At 38.0% G+C, this 17,507-nt stretch overlaps 2 protein-coding genes across 2 annotated transcripts in view; both read right to left on the bottom strand.

Moving 5' to 3' along the window:
* Positions 1–273: 273 nt before the first annotated feature.
* LOC119745920 (charged multivesicular body protein 1b-like) lies at positions 274–7,274 on the bottom strand. Its single transcript, XM_038222598.1, has 6 exons — positions 7,147–7,274; positions 6,830–7,013; positions 5,361–5,458; positions 4,483–4,698; positions 3,568–3,719; positions 274–1,930 (listed from the first exon to the last, which is right to left on the bottom strand). Exons 2-6 carry the CDS (start codon positions 6,846–6,848, stop codon positions 1,813–1,815), a joined length of 603 nt encoding a protein of 200 aa, XP_038078526.1. The 5' UTR covers positions 6,849–7,013; positions 7,147–7,274; the 3' UTR covers positions 274–1,812.
* A 4,554-nt stretch (positions 7,275–11,828) lies between these two features.
* Positions 11,829–17,507, bottom strand: part of LOC119744950 — a 54,153-nt gene continuing 48,474 nt past the window's right edge. The window contains exons 64-70 of the mRNA XM_038221173.1: positions 16,578–16,766; positions 16,096–16,192; positions 15,518–15,623; positions 14,975–15,149; positions 14,107–14,609; positions 13,416–13,553; positions 11,829–12,955 (exon numbers count right to left, since the gene is read on the bottom strand). Coding sequence (XP_038077101.1) covers positions 13,419–13,553; positions 14,107–14,609; positions 14,975–15,149; positions 15,518–15,623; positions 16,096–16,192; positions 16,578–16,766 — 1,205 coding nt within the window. The 3' untranslated portion in view covers positions 11,829–12,955; positions 13,416–13,418. The remainder of the gene's footprint in view (positions 12,956–13,415; positions 13,554–14,106; positions 14,610–14,974; positions 15,150–15,517; positions 15,624–16,095; positions 16,193–16,577; positions 16,767–17,507) is intronic.

Genomic DNA, 17,507 nt, shown 5'->3' on the forward strand with positions numbered 1-17,507 from the left:
TGTGCGCCCTAAATATGACCCAATTTCCATTTTTTTAATTTTTTTTTTTAAACAAAAAGTTCTGCCAGGTTTTACACTTTTCCCTACCAATGGGGAGGGCTATATTTGGATGAGGAAATTCCTTTCACAATTAATTTTTGGTAGGATATCAAATTTACATGTATATCTTTCCATGAAAACTGCGTATTCATGATGGATTTCAGCTTGGTGTTTTCGGGGATTCTAAATTACTATAGGCACTTCCCTTTTGTATTCACACATGCACACGGTACATGCTTTTAACAAGGATGTACTTTTTACATTGCATTTATTTTTAAATCAAATATTTTAATCTTGGTTGTGATTTAGGTTTAAATATGGTTTGATGAAATGTGAGAAAAAAATCATGGTTAAAAAATAAAGCCCTTGGAACGTTAAAGCAAGAAACTTCTGACCTCCATTGTCTGTTGTCCCTCAGGTACCCGAGAATGGTAATTGTCATAACATTGAACAAGTGCATTTTTCATGTTTTTTTTTAATAACACACAGAATTTTTAAATAGGTGCAGATTGCTTTACGCTTTCGATTACACTCTATACACTTCTGAAAGGCCCATCTCTTTTACATAAAAAAATCCCTGTTCTTGCTGATTTTTCTTCTTTTTGAGAAATATTTACAATGAAATTCAATACATATCTAAATGATCTAAGATACATAACATACCAGAATTACACATTTGTATTTACAGCTTCAGTTGTAAGTAATCCTAGATTTGTAACGGTTAATGTTGGAGTTCTCGGTGGTGGTACATGCATTTCAATCATTTTATTATTTTTATTTATTACCTGTTCAATGTAAATGCTGTGTAACAACATAATAATGCCAAAATAAGGATCGCTTAATCTTCATGTACTACCACCCAACATCCCTCGGCTAATCAAAATCTCTTCCAAAAATGTAACTTTAATTAATTAATTTGAAAAAAAAATCAATTAAAAACCTCTTGTAAAGTATGTACTTGATGAAAAGCTTCTGTCCTAAATAAAGGCGAACAGAACTATAATTAGATTCACAAATACTTTAGGGTATTGCTATTAATAGCCTATTAATCTAGACACATATCAGTTTGTGATAAATAAAATATATCAGTGGTCACTTATCTCAGTTGTCCACCATACCTAACATTTGTGGTTCAAAAGCTGTTTTATGATACTTTTCTAATTTACTTTTGCACTGTTTCATTCCTTCTACGAAACCACTTATCACTGTCACATACCACTTACAATTGTTCAAAATGCAGTTGCAATTTAAGAGCTACATGTACGTGATGTATCTGTCAGCGTGTCATGCTTTGAATTGCCGTGATGTTTTTCTTCGTTAATCCTCCTGCTATTTAAGAGGTCACAAACGGTCCAAATTTCCTTCCTCTCCCCCGGCATACTGTTAACAAACCAATGGGGGTCTTGACCAGCATTGACCCAAGTAATAACATGGCTCAGAATGCATTTTTTTCATAGGAGGGTTAATGTTGTCTTGTTTTTGTTTTTTAGCTTACAAAATTCTCAAAAAATGCCAATAAAAAACAGCACTGATTCGTGTCTAACAGCATAGGGCAAATGTTGTTAAATATTGTTTATACACAATGACTACGAGCATACTGTTTAGAAATACAACAAATCCAGTATATAGTGGGCCAGGTGTTTATGGAAGATCAATTTCAAATTCTGAGCTAGAATTTGAACAATGATCCTACTATATATCTTAAGCCCGAACTTTAAGCTTGCAAGCACATGTTGCATCTTTTCCTCTTTACAAAACCCTCCGTATTTTGCCTTATTGATTCCTGAGTTGTTGTAATCTTTGTGATAGTTCGTCTTGCTCCATCGATGCAGCACTGGCTCCGGCAAGGGATGTGGTCTGCCCTGACGGCAACTCCATATTCAAATCCAAGCTGAGGACAGAACACAAAGAAACATGAACTAAGTAAATGTGTAAAATTACAGTTACGTGATGTGGGTTTGCTCTGATGAAATGATCATGGAATGTCGACATGGCTAAGACATCGACAGAGGTTAAGAGCACCGCACTGGTGTTTCAGAGGCAACAGAATGTGGGTTCGAGCCCGGGTCTGGACACCTGTGTCCTCAAGCAAGGCACTTAACCAACATTGCTTCGTCCTTCGGATGGGACGTAAAGCCATAGGTACCGTGTGTTGTGTAATGCAATGCAGGTAAAAGAACTCGGTAACACTTATCACCAAGAGAAGGGGTTTGCCCCGACGTTTCTGGCCTCCCGTAAAAACTCCCCTGCTGAGTATTTAGGAGAAGAACCAACCAAGTACTAAGTACTTTTTCCTAATTAAAACATGAGGTATACAGTAACTAAAGGGTGCACTTCCAGAGTATTTCAAGAAAATCCATTATCTTTGTGAGGTCTTCAAACCACTTGAGGAATGAAGAAGAGGATGGCAACATTCCCCCCAAATATGTGACTAATACAGATTTCTGAACAAGCGAAAAACGCCTTCATCTAGCTCTTTCTGTGGTGAACTAAATAAACCACTGTGCTGAACTAAATAAACCATCTCAAATCGCATCAAGAAATTTTGTTTGATTAATTTTAACCCCAACCCACACAGATCCTTGAAAATCTACAAGGATGGTTTTAGAGACTTTGCAGGAATGAGAGGGGGGGGGGGAGAGAGTCTAGCTGCTGTAACTTAACAAATTACTTAAGCTTAATGCTTCTAAAGTTTTAAGAATGTGCCACTGAGTTCTTACACATTGGAGGATTGACGTCAGAAGATTCAGGGAATTCAGAAAAATGTATCAAGGGGGATACATGTACAGGTAGGTATGATTACCTCTCAGTTTAACCCTCCTGCTATTTAAAGTCACAGACAGTCAAAATTCACTTCCACTTCCTCTTCCCCTTCTATACTTTTAACAAAGGCTAGTCACCAGCAGTCAGAGCTTATGTCAAGCAAGCACTGTGACCAGTCAAACTGGGTCAACAGACAAAGCAGGCAAGTTGTGGTCACAGCTGTTTTTTTTTCATTCACCCTGAGTCAAAGCATAGCTGTATCAAGTAACTTAACCCTTACTCTCTGAGGGTAGTTTACTGCATGTCAGTTGGTTATGCCAATGCCCTCCAGCTGCAGTTATTTGGCATATAACAAGTCTTAACAGTGAAGGCTCCAATTGGCAGGAGTTGGAGGCCCTGGAGGGTGCCTGATACTGACCAGCTGGGGGCACTCACTTTGTTATCAGAGGACTCTCATTGTTCTCTGTGGCATGTATTGGAGTGCCTGTCCAGTTACCCTTGAAATGACATGGCAGATATTGGAGGGCCATGCAAAAAACATAGGAGATTTTCTTGAGGCACAATTGGCATGCATTGGAGGGTCAAGTAGGGTAAGGGTTAAACAGTCCCAGCCAGTCAATCCTGCTTTATGTAGGCTGGGAATTCTTAACTGTTGAAAACAGTCACTTGTTTAGTTTTGACTGAAAGGAATACTTGACACAGAATGTAGGATTGCATGGGAGGGTTAAATATTTGGCTTTATATCTAAGGATCAATGATAGTTACCCAGCTTCATCAGCCACTTCTTGCATCAGGGTATCCACCTGTGCCACTGGGACATTGAGAGTTGTTGTTCCTGCCATTGCTTGATCCATGACCTCAGTCTGTACATCAAGGGTCTCAAACTGCTTCTCAAACTGGTCCATAATACGTGTTACCTGTAAATAAGAACATTAAATTGTGATCCCTGAGATGTGGGGAACCAAATTCATGACCCCATATGGACCCCTGCACGAACAGTAGAAGACGCTTTTTGAACAACTTTCGAGCGCCCTGTGGACAGGACACGCGGCATATGTGTACTGTTTTGCGCACGTGTGGGGCAAAGTAACCATGACTAATTTTACTCTGAATGTGCACAAAACAACAGCGTCTTCGCATGAGCATCACACGCTGTTGACAATGCATTTGAATGTCCCTCCCAGTGGTCTCCCCCAACTCTCCCTTTGTAACCATTGAGGGGGTACTTGTGCTTGGAACCCATACATATAAGTGGAATCAGAAAAAAAAGACAAAAATGGAAAGCTCGACTGAGAACATTTGACATTCTTTACTTCCGAGTCTTTTTTATCTACCCATCATTGTGAAAAACATGCAAATTTGGAAGTGTATTCTTACATACACTATATCACCTTCAAAACGTGCTTTCTATTTTTTTTTTCAGCGATAGTTGTTAGAGTAAAGCTTCTGTGATTAAAATTTTCATAAATTCAAGAGGATATTTTCTGCACATCCTCCCTTGATTTCACCTCGGGAAAATAAACTGCTGGGAAGGTTAGTTTAACTATACCACTCGAAGTGCTCAAATATTGTGTATCAGAGAACACTATCCTTTTCTACTACATGAAGTAGAACAACAGCAGCAAATAAGGACAATATATTGTTATTTTCATTATTTCATTAGAAGAAAGTCCGACTTACCTTCTCCAGATTCATAGATTTCAAGGCAACATTCATAGATTTGACCACGCCTGACATGGACTTGGTGACTTGCTGTGTCGTGACTGCTGTCTGTACACGCTGTGAAACAGCGTCGATCCTGGACGACATGCGCAGGTAGTTCAGGCTCTGGTTTTTCTGTCGGATGGCATTTTCTGCATGGATGCGCGCCCCGTCCGCGTTACCCTTCTGAATGGCCTACAATAAGTATTCAAAGGAAATTACAAGATTTAACATTTCACATTGTGGGGAGTGTGGCCTAGCGGTTAGGGTTTGTGACCCTAGATCAAAGGTTCATGGGTTTGAATCCAGCCGCTGGCCATATGCTGTGTCATTGGGCAAGCCACTTTATTTACACTTGCCTCTCTCCACCCAGGAGTATAAATGGATACTAAGCAGGGGAGTAGCCTGCGGTGGACTAGCATCTCGTCCAGGGGGAATAGAAATATTCTCAGTCGTTTCATTCTACTGAAACCGAGATAAACGCTGGCCTGATGGGCCACATTTTTGGCTCTAAACAGACTTTACATATTTGTATTTTGTATTACTGCTTTTTGCTGCTGTAGTATACAATTTTCTGCTAGTTTTGCTGTAAAGAATTTAGAAAGAAAAGTAAATTTAATGTGAACAACCAAAAATCCAAGGTGTGGAACTTCCTTCATATACATTCATGTGCAAACCATGCCATGACTCATGTTTTAAATAACATGCAAATGGGATTTCCATTCCATCAGTAGTTAGGGCATCAGTTGAATACTTTCACAAGTCCTGTTTTATATTTACCAATTATTTATTGATCAATAAAGAAATAATAAAAATCCTAAAAAAAGACAAACACAAAATCAGGAAGATACACAGACCTTCTTCAATTTGCCTTTCTCCACCTTCTCTTCCTTCTCGCATTTCTTGGAATTGCGATCCATTTGCTTTGCAGCAAATTTCAACTGAAAGAGGTTCTCTGAAGGAGGAAACTTGTTTAGGAAAGTTGTTTCTTTGTGATTTGAGATGACAAACATTAATTTGTATTTCGTTATTCTAATCAGGTGTGTAACTGGGAAGTTACACAAAAGAGGAAATTCCAAGCTTAGTTTTTATGCAGCGTTTTTCCATTTTTAACAACATATTAACCCATTAGTGCCTGGACGTCCTTATATTACACTGTATTTGTTGACTGAAAAATCAATAAAAACCACAGAGTGCTTGGGCGGTTTCGGCTTTCGGGTCCTACTGTGAGTAATAGGCGGGGAAGTTTTGGGCGCTGCAGTGACTAAAGCCTAAGGCCAAAAAAAAAAAGTCTCCGGTTTCTGGTATGCGCGCGCTTCGCCGTAGCCATGCGCGTCGGCAAAATGAAAAAGTTTTTTTTTTCAATGAAAGATGATGTCTCAAAACCGCCAAACTCACTGGTTTGACTGGAATCCTGCTGCTGCACAATTTTAACATGTTTTTAGATTGGGTTACGGTCGAGAATAAGCTTTATGTGGCCTCTCTGGACTCCCATATATTTGCACTAAGTTTAGTCGGGCACCATTTGCAGTCATCAGCCGACATTTGAAGCAAAAAATCAGGTAAAAAAAAAAAAAAAACGCGTCGCCGCACCACTTTTTGGGCAAGCTCCATACCAGAAACCGGAGACTTTTTTTTTTGGCCTAAGGGTTAAAGTGTGAAATTTAAAATGAGGATATCAACTGATTAGAGGAAAAGTTGCGTGCCAGTTTATTAATTAATAAATAAAGCAAAGATTTAATTCCTAGAACAACTACATGTATGAACTTCAACGGCAATATGGATTCATCAATAGTTGTCATATATGTTACGTTTACCTTTTTACTCACTACAAGAACTGAAAGCAATCAAACTTTTTACCACTTCACGTTTTAACCAATTTCACGTTTTACTTTGTGGAAGTTAATTTAAATCATTGAGCTAGGATGGTTACATTCAAGTTTCTCACTTAATTGCAAAAGACACAAATCTTAACAAGTAACACGCCTTAATTCAAAAGTCAAGTCTTGTTAGTAGTGGCATGCCTAGTCCGAGTAACAAGGACTCTATGAATCGCCTTTTTTAACATTTGGACATGGTCGAGGGATGTCCAAATGTAAAAAAAAAAAAAAAGGGATTCGTAGAGTCCTAGTTACTCGGAATATGGCATGCCCTGGTTAGTAATTCCAACAATCTTCCATAATATGAAAAATAATAACAAAAGAAAAGTTTAACTTACTGAAAATGAGTGGCATAGGCCTAGGCCTATTAAACATGGACTTAAAACTTAAAGTTTTAAACATGTTAAATACACAACTCACTCACTATTCCGTTTCAAAAAGGATACTTTCCAAGGCCGAAGACATTTTATACGAGTTGTTAAACTATCTCAAAAATTGGACGTTAAGTTGGCGCCAAAAGTACACAATCTTCAGTTCACAATCTCTGTAGAATTTCGGCTTCTGGTACAGCGGTAGTGGCAGTATTTCTGTTGTTACACAAAGTCAGCTGATTCTGTTGACAATGGTCGCCTGTGCCAGTGCCAAATCAAAACAAAATTGAACAAAATGAACACAAGTAATTCGCAGTCGATAATGAATGTCTTCAGATGCATCAACTCATTCAATCGAGCTTCGTCTTTAAATGTAAAGCTTTACTTACTAGTTATTGGCAAACAGGCAACAAGAACTGAAGGGTGTTTTATAAACAAAAATGATATCACTTTCCGGATATAAACTCGGTTTTATTCAATCTAGTGATTTACTGTGCTGTGACTGTGCGTCATCGATAAAGTCTGGTGCCTAAAATATTTATGAATAACTATATAATGCAAAGAAGGCAGGGTACCATCACTCGATTGCTTGTCACAAGACAGCGCCCTCAACTAAACTTTTTGGTCAGTGACAAGAGCTGTATTAAATTGACAACTACCCCCCCCCCCCTTAGCACTTAGCACTTGTAGAAAAATGAAAATGTAACTTAAAAGTAATTTCAGGTCAGACTAATTAACTTAAGAGGGGTGCACACAATCAGCCCCCCCCCCACCTCCCAGAAACAAAATAATTGCCGGCCGCAACAAAAATCGGAATTTGTTAAGAAATAATTCAATTTAACTATATACTACGTCCGGGTGGATATTTTTGGCGGTCGATGTCTCTTTCAAAGGTGAGTAACTTAAATTATATTGCTAGAAAAATAGCAATTGGAAAAAAATAATGTAAATTTCCGGGGTGAAACTCGACTATAGGCCTACTGGTAAATATGAGAGGAGTATCGAATACCCGAGGCGGGTTCGATCCAAGTTGAGCATGATATCGAACTTTTCAATAAAGATCATAAATGTTACACTGAAAGGAAAACGCGATCTACTGGTAAAGAAGACACCATAAATGAGTTTACAGAGGCGGAGCTGACGTCAGGAAAGGAGCCTTAAGGGGTATAAATGGGGAGGGGTGGTGGTTTGAGTCTAGGCACGGCCTTCGTCGTATATGGGGATCCGGGGCATGTCTCCCGGAAAATTTGAAATCTACGATGATTCTCCCGACGGTCCTGCATTCTATAAGGCAATTCGAGAATAACATTTAAGAACTTTCAGTATTCTATTTATTATAAGTTGGCCCCATTAGCATATCATAACATAGGTCAGCAGCTGAGGGAGGGGGTGGGGCTGCAACCCTACGAACCCCCTTAAATCCGCCACGTCTTTATAGTTATGATAAATTAGTTCTAAGGACGATGACGACGACAGTACGTAATATTTTATAGGGATCATGATTAAGATCAGGGATAGCAAAAATCTAAGGTCAAGGGTCAGAGATCTGAGTATCCTGAATGCGATCTAAGATGAATCCCACAAGATCAAGATCATGAACTTGTAGGCTTACAATAAAACTAAAACTAAACAGGCGTTGACCCTTTTTAGCATAATTTAATTAGATTAGGTATGTGTGACTTTATTAATCAGCTATGCCATGTACATTTATATGCGGCATGTATTAATGACATCATCTTATATTAATGACGTAAGCATGACGTAGGCAACTGAGTGACGTCGACTGATGTCATGATGAAGATCAAGGTCAAGATCATGATCCTCTGATCAGCGCACACGATAAGACAGTTACATGCTGCACACTGATGTATTTCGCGACCGAGGTCAACATCATGACAGTCTGACAGACATTAGGGCAAATACAAAATAACTCGAGATAGGCCTACAACTTAAATTTGGAATAATTGTCACTATTATATCAACAATTGCTACCTAACCATTTCATGTTTATTTTCTTCTCTTTTGATTCAGGCAGGGATGACTTCAGATGCTACGATTGAAGAGCGACACCTTGTGGTCTTATTGCTGAAGATATAATGGCTTAGAATCGAAAGAAGTCTGTATGGAATTAGTCAAGTCAAAAAACGTAGACGCTATTATAACTTTTCCAAAATAAGGCTGAAATGCATCATAAAGATTTCCTGGAAAAACTTGCAAAATGCAGGAGTGAACTTCATGGAGACAATGCTTATACAAAATAGAATAAATAAGATGTAGGCTTAATGACATCATAGAGACAAAATGTAACAAAGGAACAAAGACCAGATAAGTTTAGTTATGATAAATTAGTTCTAAAGACGACAACGGCGGCTGTATGAATAGGAATCATGATAAAGATCAGGGATCAACAATCTAAGATGTCTGAGAGCTGTGTATCCTGACCTGAATGCGATCCGTCTGAGAGGAATATGATCGAAGTGTTCGATCTAACTGAGCATGAACTAGTCAATAACTGAATAATTATCGAAATGACCCCTTTTTAAAACAAATTACAGAGAGAAGAAAGCTGTTCATGAATGATCCTTATTCCTAAATTTGTAGGCCAAACGCATTTCATTAATGTGTTTATGTATGCAGTTGTCATCAAATGAAGTTGCATCCATGGAATGATTTTAAAAAGTTATTGAATCGGTTTTTTTATATATATAAACGCCACGTTTTTTTTCCAAGTAACATCGGTGGATATTTCCGGTTGATGTATCATTCAATAATGGTTGTAATAAAATAATAATTGAGAAAAAAATCAGAAAAAAAATCTGATTTTGAATATTCGTCAGCATGCAACCCTCTATTTTTTCACACAATGACCCCCCCCCCCTTCCAGAGCCAAAATATTGCCGGCTGCAAATAATTGGAAGTTTGTAAAGAAAATAATTCAATATACGTCCCGATGGAATATGGAACGATATTATAATCGAAGGTGAGTAACTTAAATTAGATTACTAGAAAACTAGCAATTAGAAAAAAAAATATCCTTTCGGGGTGAAATTCGACTATAGGCCTACTAGTTATCATCTTTAAATTGATTGTCAGGTTCAGTCTTAATTTCATGCATCTCAAACGATCATAGATGTTACAGAGGAAAACAAACATCTACTGATAAAGAAGACACCATAATGAGTTTACAGAGGTGGATCTAGTTGTCAGCTCAGGAAAGGGGTATACAAATGGGAGGGGGGAGTCTGGTTCAAATAAGGCATGTTGAATGTTTATCTGGGGGATTTGAAATCTACGATGCTTTCTCCAGCATTCTAAGGCAATTCAAGAAAAAATAAGAGCTTTTCTGCATTGTGTTTGGCCCCATGTTAGGTCTAGTAACATTAGTCAGCAGCTGATGGAGGGGGGGGGGGGGTTGCAACCCCACGAACCAGATTAAGATCCGCCACTTGATTAAATTTATGATAAATTAGTTCTAAAGACGATGACGACAACTGTAAAACTAGGGATCATGATTAAGATCAGGGATATCAAAAATCTAAGGTCAAGGGTCAGAGATCTGAGTATCCTGAATGCGATCTAAGATGAATCCCACAAGATCAAGATCATGAACTTGTAGGCTTACAATAAAACTAAAACTAAACAGGCGTTGACCCTTTTTAGCATAATTTAATTAGATTAGGTATGTGTGACTTTTTTAATCAGCTATGCCATGTACATTTATATGCGGCATGTATTAATGACATCATCTTATATTAATGACGTAAGCATGACGTAGGCAACTGAGTGACGTCGACTGATGTCATGATGAAGATCAAGGTCAAGATCATGATCCTCTGATCAGCGCACACGATAAGACAGTTACATGCTGCACACTGATGTATTTCGCGACCGAGGTCAACATCATGACAGTCTGACAGACATTAGGGCAAATCTGATGAAATCGTTACCAACGAATACAAAATAACTCGAGATAGGCCTACAACTTAAATTTGGAGTAATTGTCACTCTTATATCAACAATTGCTACCTAACCATTTCATATTTACTTTCTTCTCTTTTGATTCAGGCAGGGATGACTTCAGATGCTACGATAGAACATTGCTGAAGACATACATGTAATGGCTTAGAATCATAAGCCAGGCACGGAATTAACCAAGTCAAAAGACATAGACGCTTTTATAAAAACTTTTCCAAAACAAAGCTAAAATGCATCATACAGATTTCCTGGACAAAACTTCCAAATTGCAGGAGTGAACTTCATGGAGACAATGTTTATGCAAAATAAAATAAGATGTAGGCTTAATGACACCATAGAGACAAAATGCAACAAAGGAACAAAGACCAGATAAGTTTAGTTATGATAAATTAGTTCTAAGACGACAACGGCGGCTGTATGAATAGGAATCATGATTTAGATCAGGAATCATCAACCTAAGATGTCAGACAGCTGGGTATCCTGACCTGAATGCGATCCGTCTGAGAGGAATATGATCGAAGTGTTAGATCTAACTGAGCATGAACTAGTCAATAACTGAATAATTATCGAAATGACCCCTTTTTAAAACAAATTACAGAGAGAAGAAAGCTGTTCATGAATGATCTTTATTTCTAAATTTGTCGGCCAACCGCAATTTTTAATCACGTGTTTATTTATGTAGGCGGCATCAAATAAAGTTGCATCTGTGGAATGATTTTAAAAAGTACTTGAATCTTTCCCGTTTTCATAAATACCATTTTTTTTATTGAAGTGTTCAGAAAGTTCAGACGTTTAATTTTTCTCGGTCACTGGCGGATCCATATATGGCCATGGGCGCGCGCGACGTGGAAGAGGCGCGCTACGCCCGCCGCCGGGCAAATAAAAATAATGCAACATTGAAGTTTGACGCGCAGGTCCTTCGGGCCGGCAGTAGTCGCCCAGGTATCCCCCCGGCAAATGACATTATTAAATCTTCGTTGTCATCTGCTTCAAGCACTTGTGGTTCTGAAGCACGAGTCTCATTTCGTTTGCTTTCTAGTCATCTAAATGAATGTCGTTTGATGAACAGCAACAAATAAGGAAACAAACAAGTATGCAATTTAGAAACGCCACCAGAAGCATTCAAACTTTAATCAGTTCTTTAGATACAGCAACACCTTTCGAAAGTATACTTACACCAAGCATTTTACAACTGGAATTCACTTTAAGAATCACAAAATAAAAGGTTAAAGACAAAAATATAATAAACAAATAAAATATATCCATTCCGACAGATGAATTAAAAAAAAAAATAACTGAACAAAATATTGAAAAAAAAATTGGTTGGCTCCTACATTTTATTTACGGGAAATGAATGGGACAGATTTTGATTTTCGAATTCATTAAATCATCCTAGGAAATGTTTATGCAAGTTAACTTGTACCAAAGTACAACTGAAGTATATCTCTACATATCCCTAGTGCAAAGCATAAATAAACTATATATAGCCTGCAATCAGACACCACAGCTGGTATGACGATGAAAGTCACCTTATCCCCCATGAACAAAATTTTTCAAGATCGTCTTCACACGAAAACAAATTAATTTCGATTGATGATTATATTACATCTTACACCATTTAATGTAAACCTTCTGCCCAAAATAAAACAAAAACTCCATTTTTATATTTTGTTATTCATGACCAAAATTATTGATACATTATGCCCAAAGTATCTACATTAAGACTGATAAATTACTTGCCTTAAGACCCTTTACTCTGCCTTAAATCTCCTTATTCTAATGTGTTAGTAATTCTATGACTATAATGTAATTAATTAAGATAAACAGGTGCATGAATTTAAATTGATCTGGAATTTAAACAAGGCCTCAAAATTAAGTTGAAGTTACTCTTTTATTAAATGAATACCTTTTCCCCAGAAAACCCTTGATACAGTTCACCAATTACAAATGTACATTTTAAGAAAACTTTGATTCCACAATTTTTTGGAAATACTTCGCGCGGCCTTTAGCCCATTAGAAACAGGGTTTTTTTGTGTGACAATGTTTTTTTCTGAATTGATGATAAGCCAATTTCCTTTTAATTTTGCATTCCCACAATTATTGTGGAATGACAGCACTACATTTTAGAATTTCCTTATTACAAAGAGAAAGATAATTGTCAGGTCTGAATGAGTGACCTGTTGTTTAGGAGTTCCTTGTGCTGCAATACTTCAGCTTTCTTGTCCTCTGAATAAAGAAAGAATGAAAATGAAACAGTGAATCAACATTAAGCTCAGATGAAATGTATCAAAATACACAATTGAATTCATAAATTTCAACATGTTTTAATATTTAGAAGAAGAGAGAAGAGAATGGGCCTTATGCACGAGTTGGCCATTTTTGTCAAGTTCCCTGAATGTATTTTATTAATTGATAATTGTTAAAGTATGGCGCCAGACTATTTATGCAGGCACAATGCAGCATTATTTTAGGGTGATTTTGTTTTTTTAAATGTGGCTTTAAACATGTTTAATTACAAATTTTTAATTATTCATTAAAGCAGACTCGAATTTTTTTATAAACTAACTTGCTTTCACTCCTCTTCGCAAGTTCCAAAAATTTAAGATTTTACCTAACTTTCAATTCAATATGGCCGATTTGTGAATAAGGCCCATTGTAATGCAGGGTTCAAGATTATAATATTTACCATTTAGTTTGGCTCATGAGCCTCACACTTGTACGTGACATCCAGGTATTTTGGCGTCTCTTTACATGGGTTCACTCTCAGTTTACGCTTCTTGATCTGGATGCGACATTCCTCACGGTTGTCACAACGTCTTCGCACCTGAAATTCAAATTAAAATAAATGTTTAACCTTCAACTATTATCCAACCTATCAACATCAGTTTGAAGTAGCCAAAGCTAGTTTAGAGTTATGGATCCTTGAAACTGAATTTTGTAAAGAAAAACAACAAGATCTGTGTAAATATATTTTATAACTGAAGAAAGCCCATGTTAGCATTTCGCACCTGAAATAAAAATAAGATAAAAAGATATCTTTAACCTTCAACTATTATCCAACCTATCAAAATAAGTTTGAAGTAGCCGAAGCTAGCTTAGAGTTATGGTTCCTTGAAAATGACTTGTGCAACGAAAACAATAAGATCTAGGTGTACAAATATCTTATAACTGAAGAATGCTGATGTTGGGGTATCGTCTTATGGCTTCAACCATTTTTTACTGTACTGGATTGCAAGCTACAGTGCTGTGGATAATTTAGAGGAATCACTGACTTCATAGATATAAGTAATAATAACAAATAGAACGGTATAGTATTACAAAATAAATATGTGTAATAATAGAAAAATATGATTTAGTAATCATTTATAGATATTTACCCTCTTCTCGAGTCGCTTTGGAGAAGCTCGACAGCTAGTGGTCAGTATATGTTGGCTGTAAGCACTCTGGCACACCTCGCTGCCAGTCTGCCGTCCATATTCAGTCTTCAAGATCTTAATCCTTGACCCCTTGTGGCACTTCAAGGAGATCTCCCTGTCTTGGCATCCCCTCATGTGCACCACCTTGCCAAGCTCCACTTCTCGGACAACAGGCCGTGCAGAGCACATGTAACTGACGGTCAAGACGTTGCCTGTTTGCTGACAGGTCTCACCAAAGTGGTAGGCAGATGCCTTGGCTTCCAGGATTTTGCCGTCTTTCGAGATGTGGTTGGCCAGGACATCCATGACATTGGAGGCACGGCAATCGGGATCTGTGGTCGCTCCGGCACTGCTTGGATCAGTGAAGCTGTAGTCTGCTGATATGAGATCAACATACTCGTCTCCGCAGTCGATGTGGAGGCTCTCACCCTGAGAGGCAACTTTGGGAGTGACATGCTTAGCATCTGAGAGAAACAAACAACCAGAAAGTATTGTCACTGACCTAGAAGTGATTAGAAAAGAAGCATCCCATCCATTTTGCTCAAACAGAATCCCAAAACAGAAGCAGAGCAAAGTTTGACCACAGCATTTTGCTTGCAAGCATTGGTTTCATTATTTGGTTTGTGAGGTTGGAAGGAGCAAGATGTGTTAATTGCATAACAAGAGAAACAAGAAGTGCAATTTCTTCAACTGATTCTTCATGATCACTAAAACTATGACTACAGGAACTACAGAAAGAAATTTACAGATATTAATATCTTGCTGTTATGAATATCTTCTTTGGGTATTTGAGGGGTAGTTCATGAGCTGAGCCCTTTACATTACTCACCAAAACACTGCTTCCCACTTCCAGCAAAGTTGTCGTTGCAAACACAGTCCTGTTTGTACTCCACCACTCCACAATGAGCGTTGGCATCGCAGGTCAGTGGATTCTCATTCCATTTTCCTCCTGGTAGGCAGATGTACTGACCAGTGCATTGGTCGTTGACAACCCTTTCCTCAGGCTAGACAAGAGAAGGAAAAATCAAAGTTTGTAACCTTACATGGTTCTTTGACTTTGCCTGTAAACAATGTTTTAAAAAAATGATATGCGAATTGCAATTGTCCAATCTATGTCAATTTAGAAAAGTTGTTTTCTTATTTCTGTGACGAGTGAATTTCAAAGAAGATGCTTATTTCATAATAGCTACTGCTAACTTTCCATTTTATAACGATGTGAAATGTCTTAATGATATGTAACACTTGTATTTGTCTCAGAAACCATCCTAAAACGGTCATATTGAAATATACTGCCTGATGAGCTGTTTAAAAGCTGTTCAAAGCAGTATGTCTTCCAGTTGTCTTGACACTTTTAATATTTAAACCAACATACCTGGTAATAGATGCCCAATCGCTGACAGCCACAGTTGTCTGATGTCAGGCATTGGTCGCCATCCTGTAAGTGTCCACTCTCTGGACACATACATCCTTCATAACACCTACGGAGACAATGCCATTGTTAAAATCAACTCTATATAAAGGACCATGAGTTGCCATAGACATTACCTACAGTGGCACTTTTATCATTATCGTCTGTGATTATGATCGTAAAACAATGTCAAGATCTTCTAGTTGTGTCATATTTACAATGTTATTTAAGCATTGCGATTATTTTACAAACATTCTGGCTCAAAATCTAACTCCCGTCTAGCTACTTCTTATTTGGCAGGTACGTCCAATTGGATATTTGTCTTGGCGTGCAGATGTGTAGATTTAATTTATATGGTATATGTCCAGAGAATTAACAGTGATAGTTTTCAGTGGAGTCTCAGTTTTAGTTTAGAGAGCCACAGTCAGCGATCCATCGATGGTTGGTTTAGTCATTTGTTTTCCCATTGTTTGGGCTGTACTGACGTTGTGGGTGTAAGCGACTGTAGATTTTTTTCTCCAGTCTGTGTAAGTGTTACATACCTGTCCATAGGTTCCTTTCCAGCATGCGGATCACCACAGGACTTGGGGCAGGATTGAACGCAGGCACTGTACACCTGTCCGTTGGGGCATGCCATTTCTAGACAAGAGAGAGACCAAAAATATATTGTAAACATAAGAGTAATTCTAGTAACTGTTGCAACGTGAAATGAACGTTCTGCTTGGTTCCTTGCATTTAGAATCTCTTCATCTCACATCGTCCCTGTCCACGGTCATAATCAATTGTTTGTAGTTGTTAATATGCCTTAGTAATGGGAAAAGATTTGGAACACAACAGAAAATAAGATTAAAAGGAATTACAATGAGAAGCATGTTTTTGGTGACTGGTGAGATGAGGGCAGTGAAATGGAATATTTTCCTCGCTTTAATATTAGCTACATCATAATTTACCCAATCCTCAATCACAGGTGTCAAAACAATCTCAGAAATTTACACAATCCCTTTTTAACTTATGACACCCTTACCACATTGTCCTTCTCTGAAACTAGATCTCCAGTTATCAATGACGATTCCCTCGTCCAGACAGATATCTGCGTATTCAGCCATAGCTTGGCACAGCAACTCCTGGCTTGGTAGTGTTGCGCACATATCATACATGCACTTGCGGTAGTACTCTCCTGGGTCAACTTTGGCGAAGCAACTTCTGAATACACCTGTCCAATTGACAAAATTGATTGATTAGATTTCCCAATTAGAGTCCCCAAAGAAGTAAGAGAGGGTACCCTCTCTCACTGTCTTGCTTATCCCTTCCCTAACCTCTAATTCACCTCCTCAGTCACTGAAGTATTGCAGTTTTACCTTAACCCTCACTCTCAGCGATCCTTTAAATTCCATCCGGAGGCAGTGTTTCCCCTGCCCATTCAAATGTGAGGCGGCCCACCTCGCTACTTTCAGTGACCACCTCGCTCAATTTTTGCCAATATCACCACCTCGCTGTGAAGATTTGCAATAAAGGAAAAATTTTCATTTTGTGTAATTTATGAGCGTTTTCCTTGACCTCTATGTATCAAGAACTCACAATTTGGATGTGTAAATGGAATCATCTCGCATTTTTGTAAGGGCAGCATCCTTTTGAGTTTGCAAACTGCGTCAATTTTGTTTCAATCATCAATTTGAATTTTTACCACCTCGCTCATTTCATTAGCCAGGGGAAACACTGTCCGGAGGTTTTGGAGGATTATTCAAGGATTTAAAAGGAAGATTCCAGCCACTATAATTTTATGTGGGATTTGCTGTTCCAACATTATTTGAGTGCAAGGAATGTGCCATTTGTCTGTTGAGGCTTTTGGTGGATTCATTGAAAGGTCCCTTGTAAAAATTCCTTGTGCCTTCTAGGACAGTTTCATAAAAGGACTCTCTCCCCTGGATTTATGATATGCAAAGAAAATGATTCT

This window comes from Patiria miniata, unplaced genomic scaffold (genome assembly GCF_015706575.1).
Source record: "Patiria miniata isolate m_02_andy unplaced genomic scaffold, ASM1570657v1 HiC_scaffold_7, whole genome shotgun sequence".
NCBI classification, from domain to species: Eukaryota; Metazoa; Echinodermata; class Asteroidea; order Valvatida; family Asterinidae; genus Patiria; species Patiria miniata.

Coding starts and splice junctions, on each gene's coding strand:
- LOC119745920 (XM_038222598.1), bottom strand. Junction 3,720..4,482: donor AATCTATGAATCTGGAGAAG/GTAAGTCGGACT, acceptor TCTTATTTACAG/GTAACACGTATTATGGACCA. Junction 1,931..3,567: donor GAAGTGGCTGATGAAGCTGG/GTAACTATCATT, acceptor TTCTGTCCTCAG/CTTGGATTTGAATATGGAGT.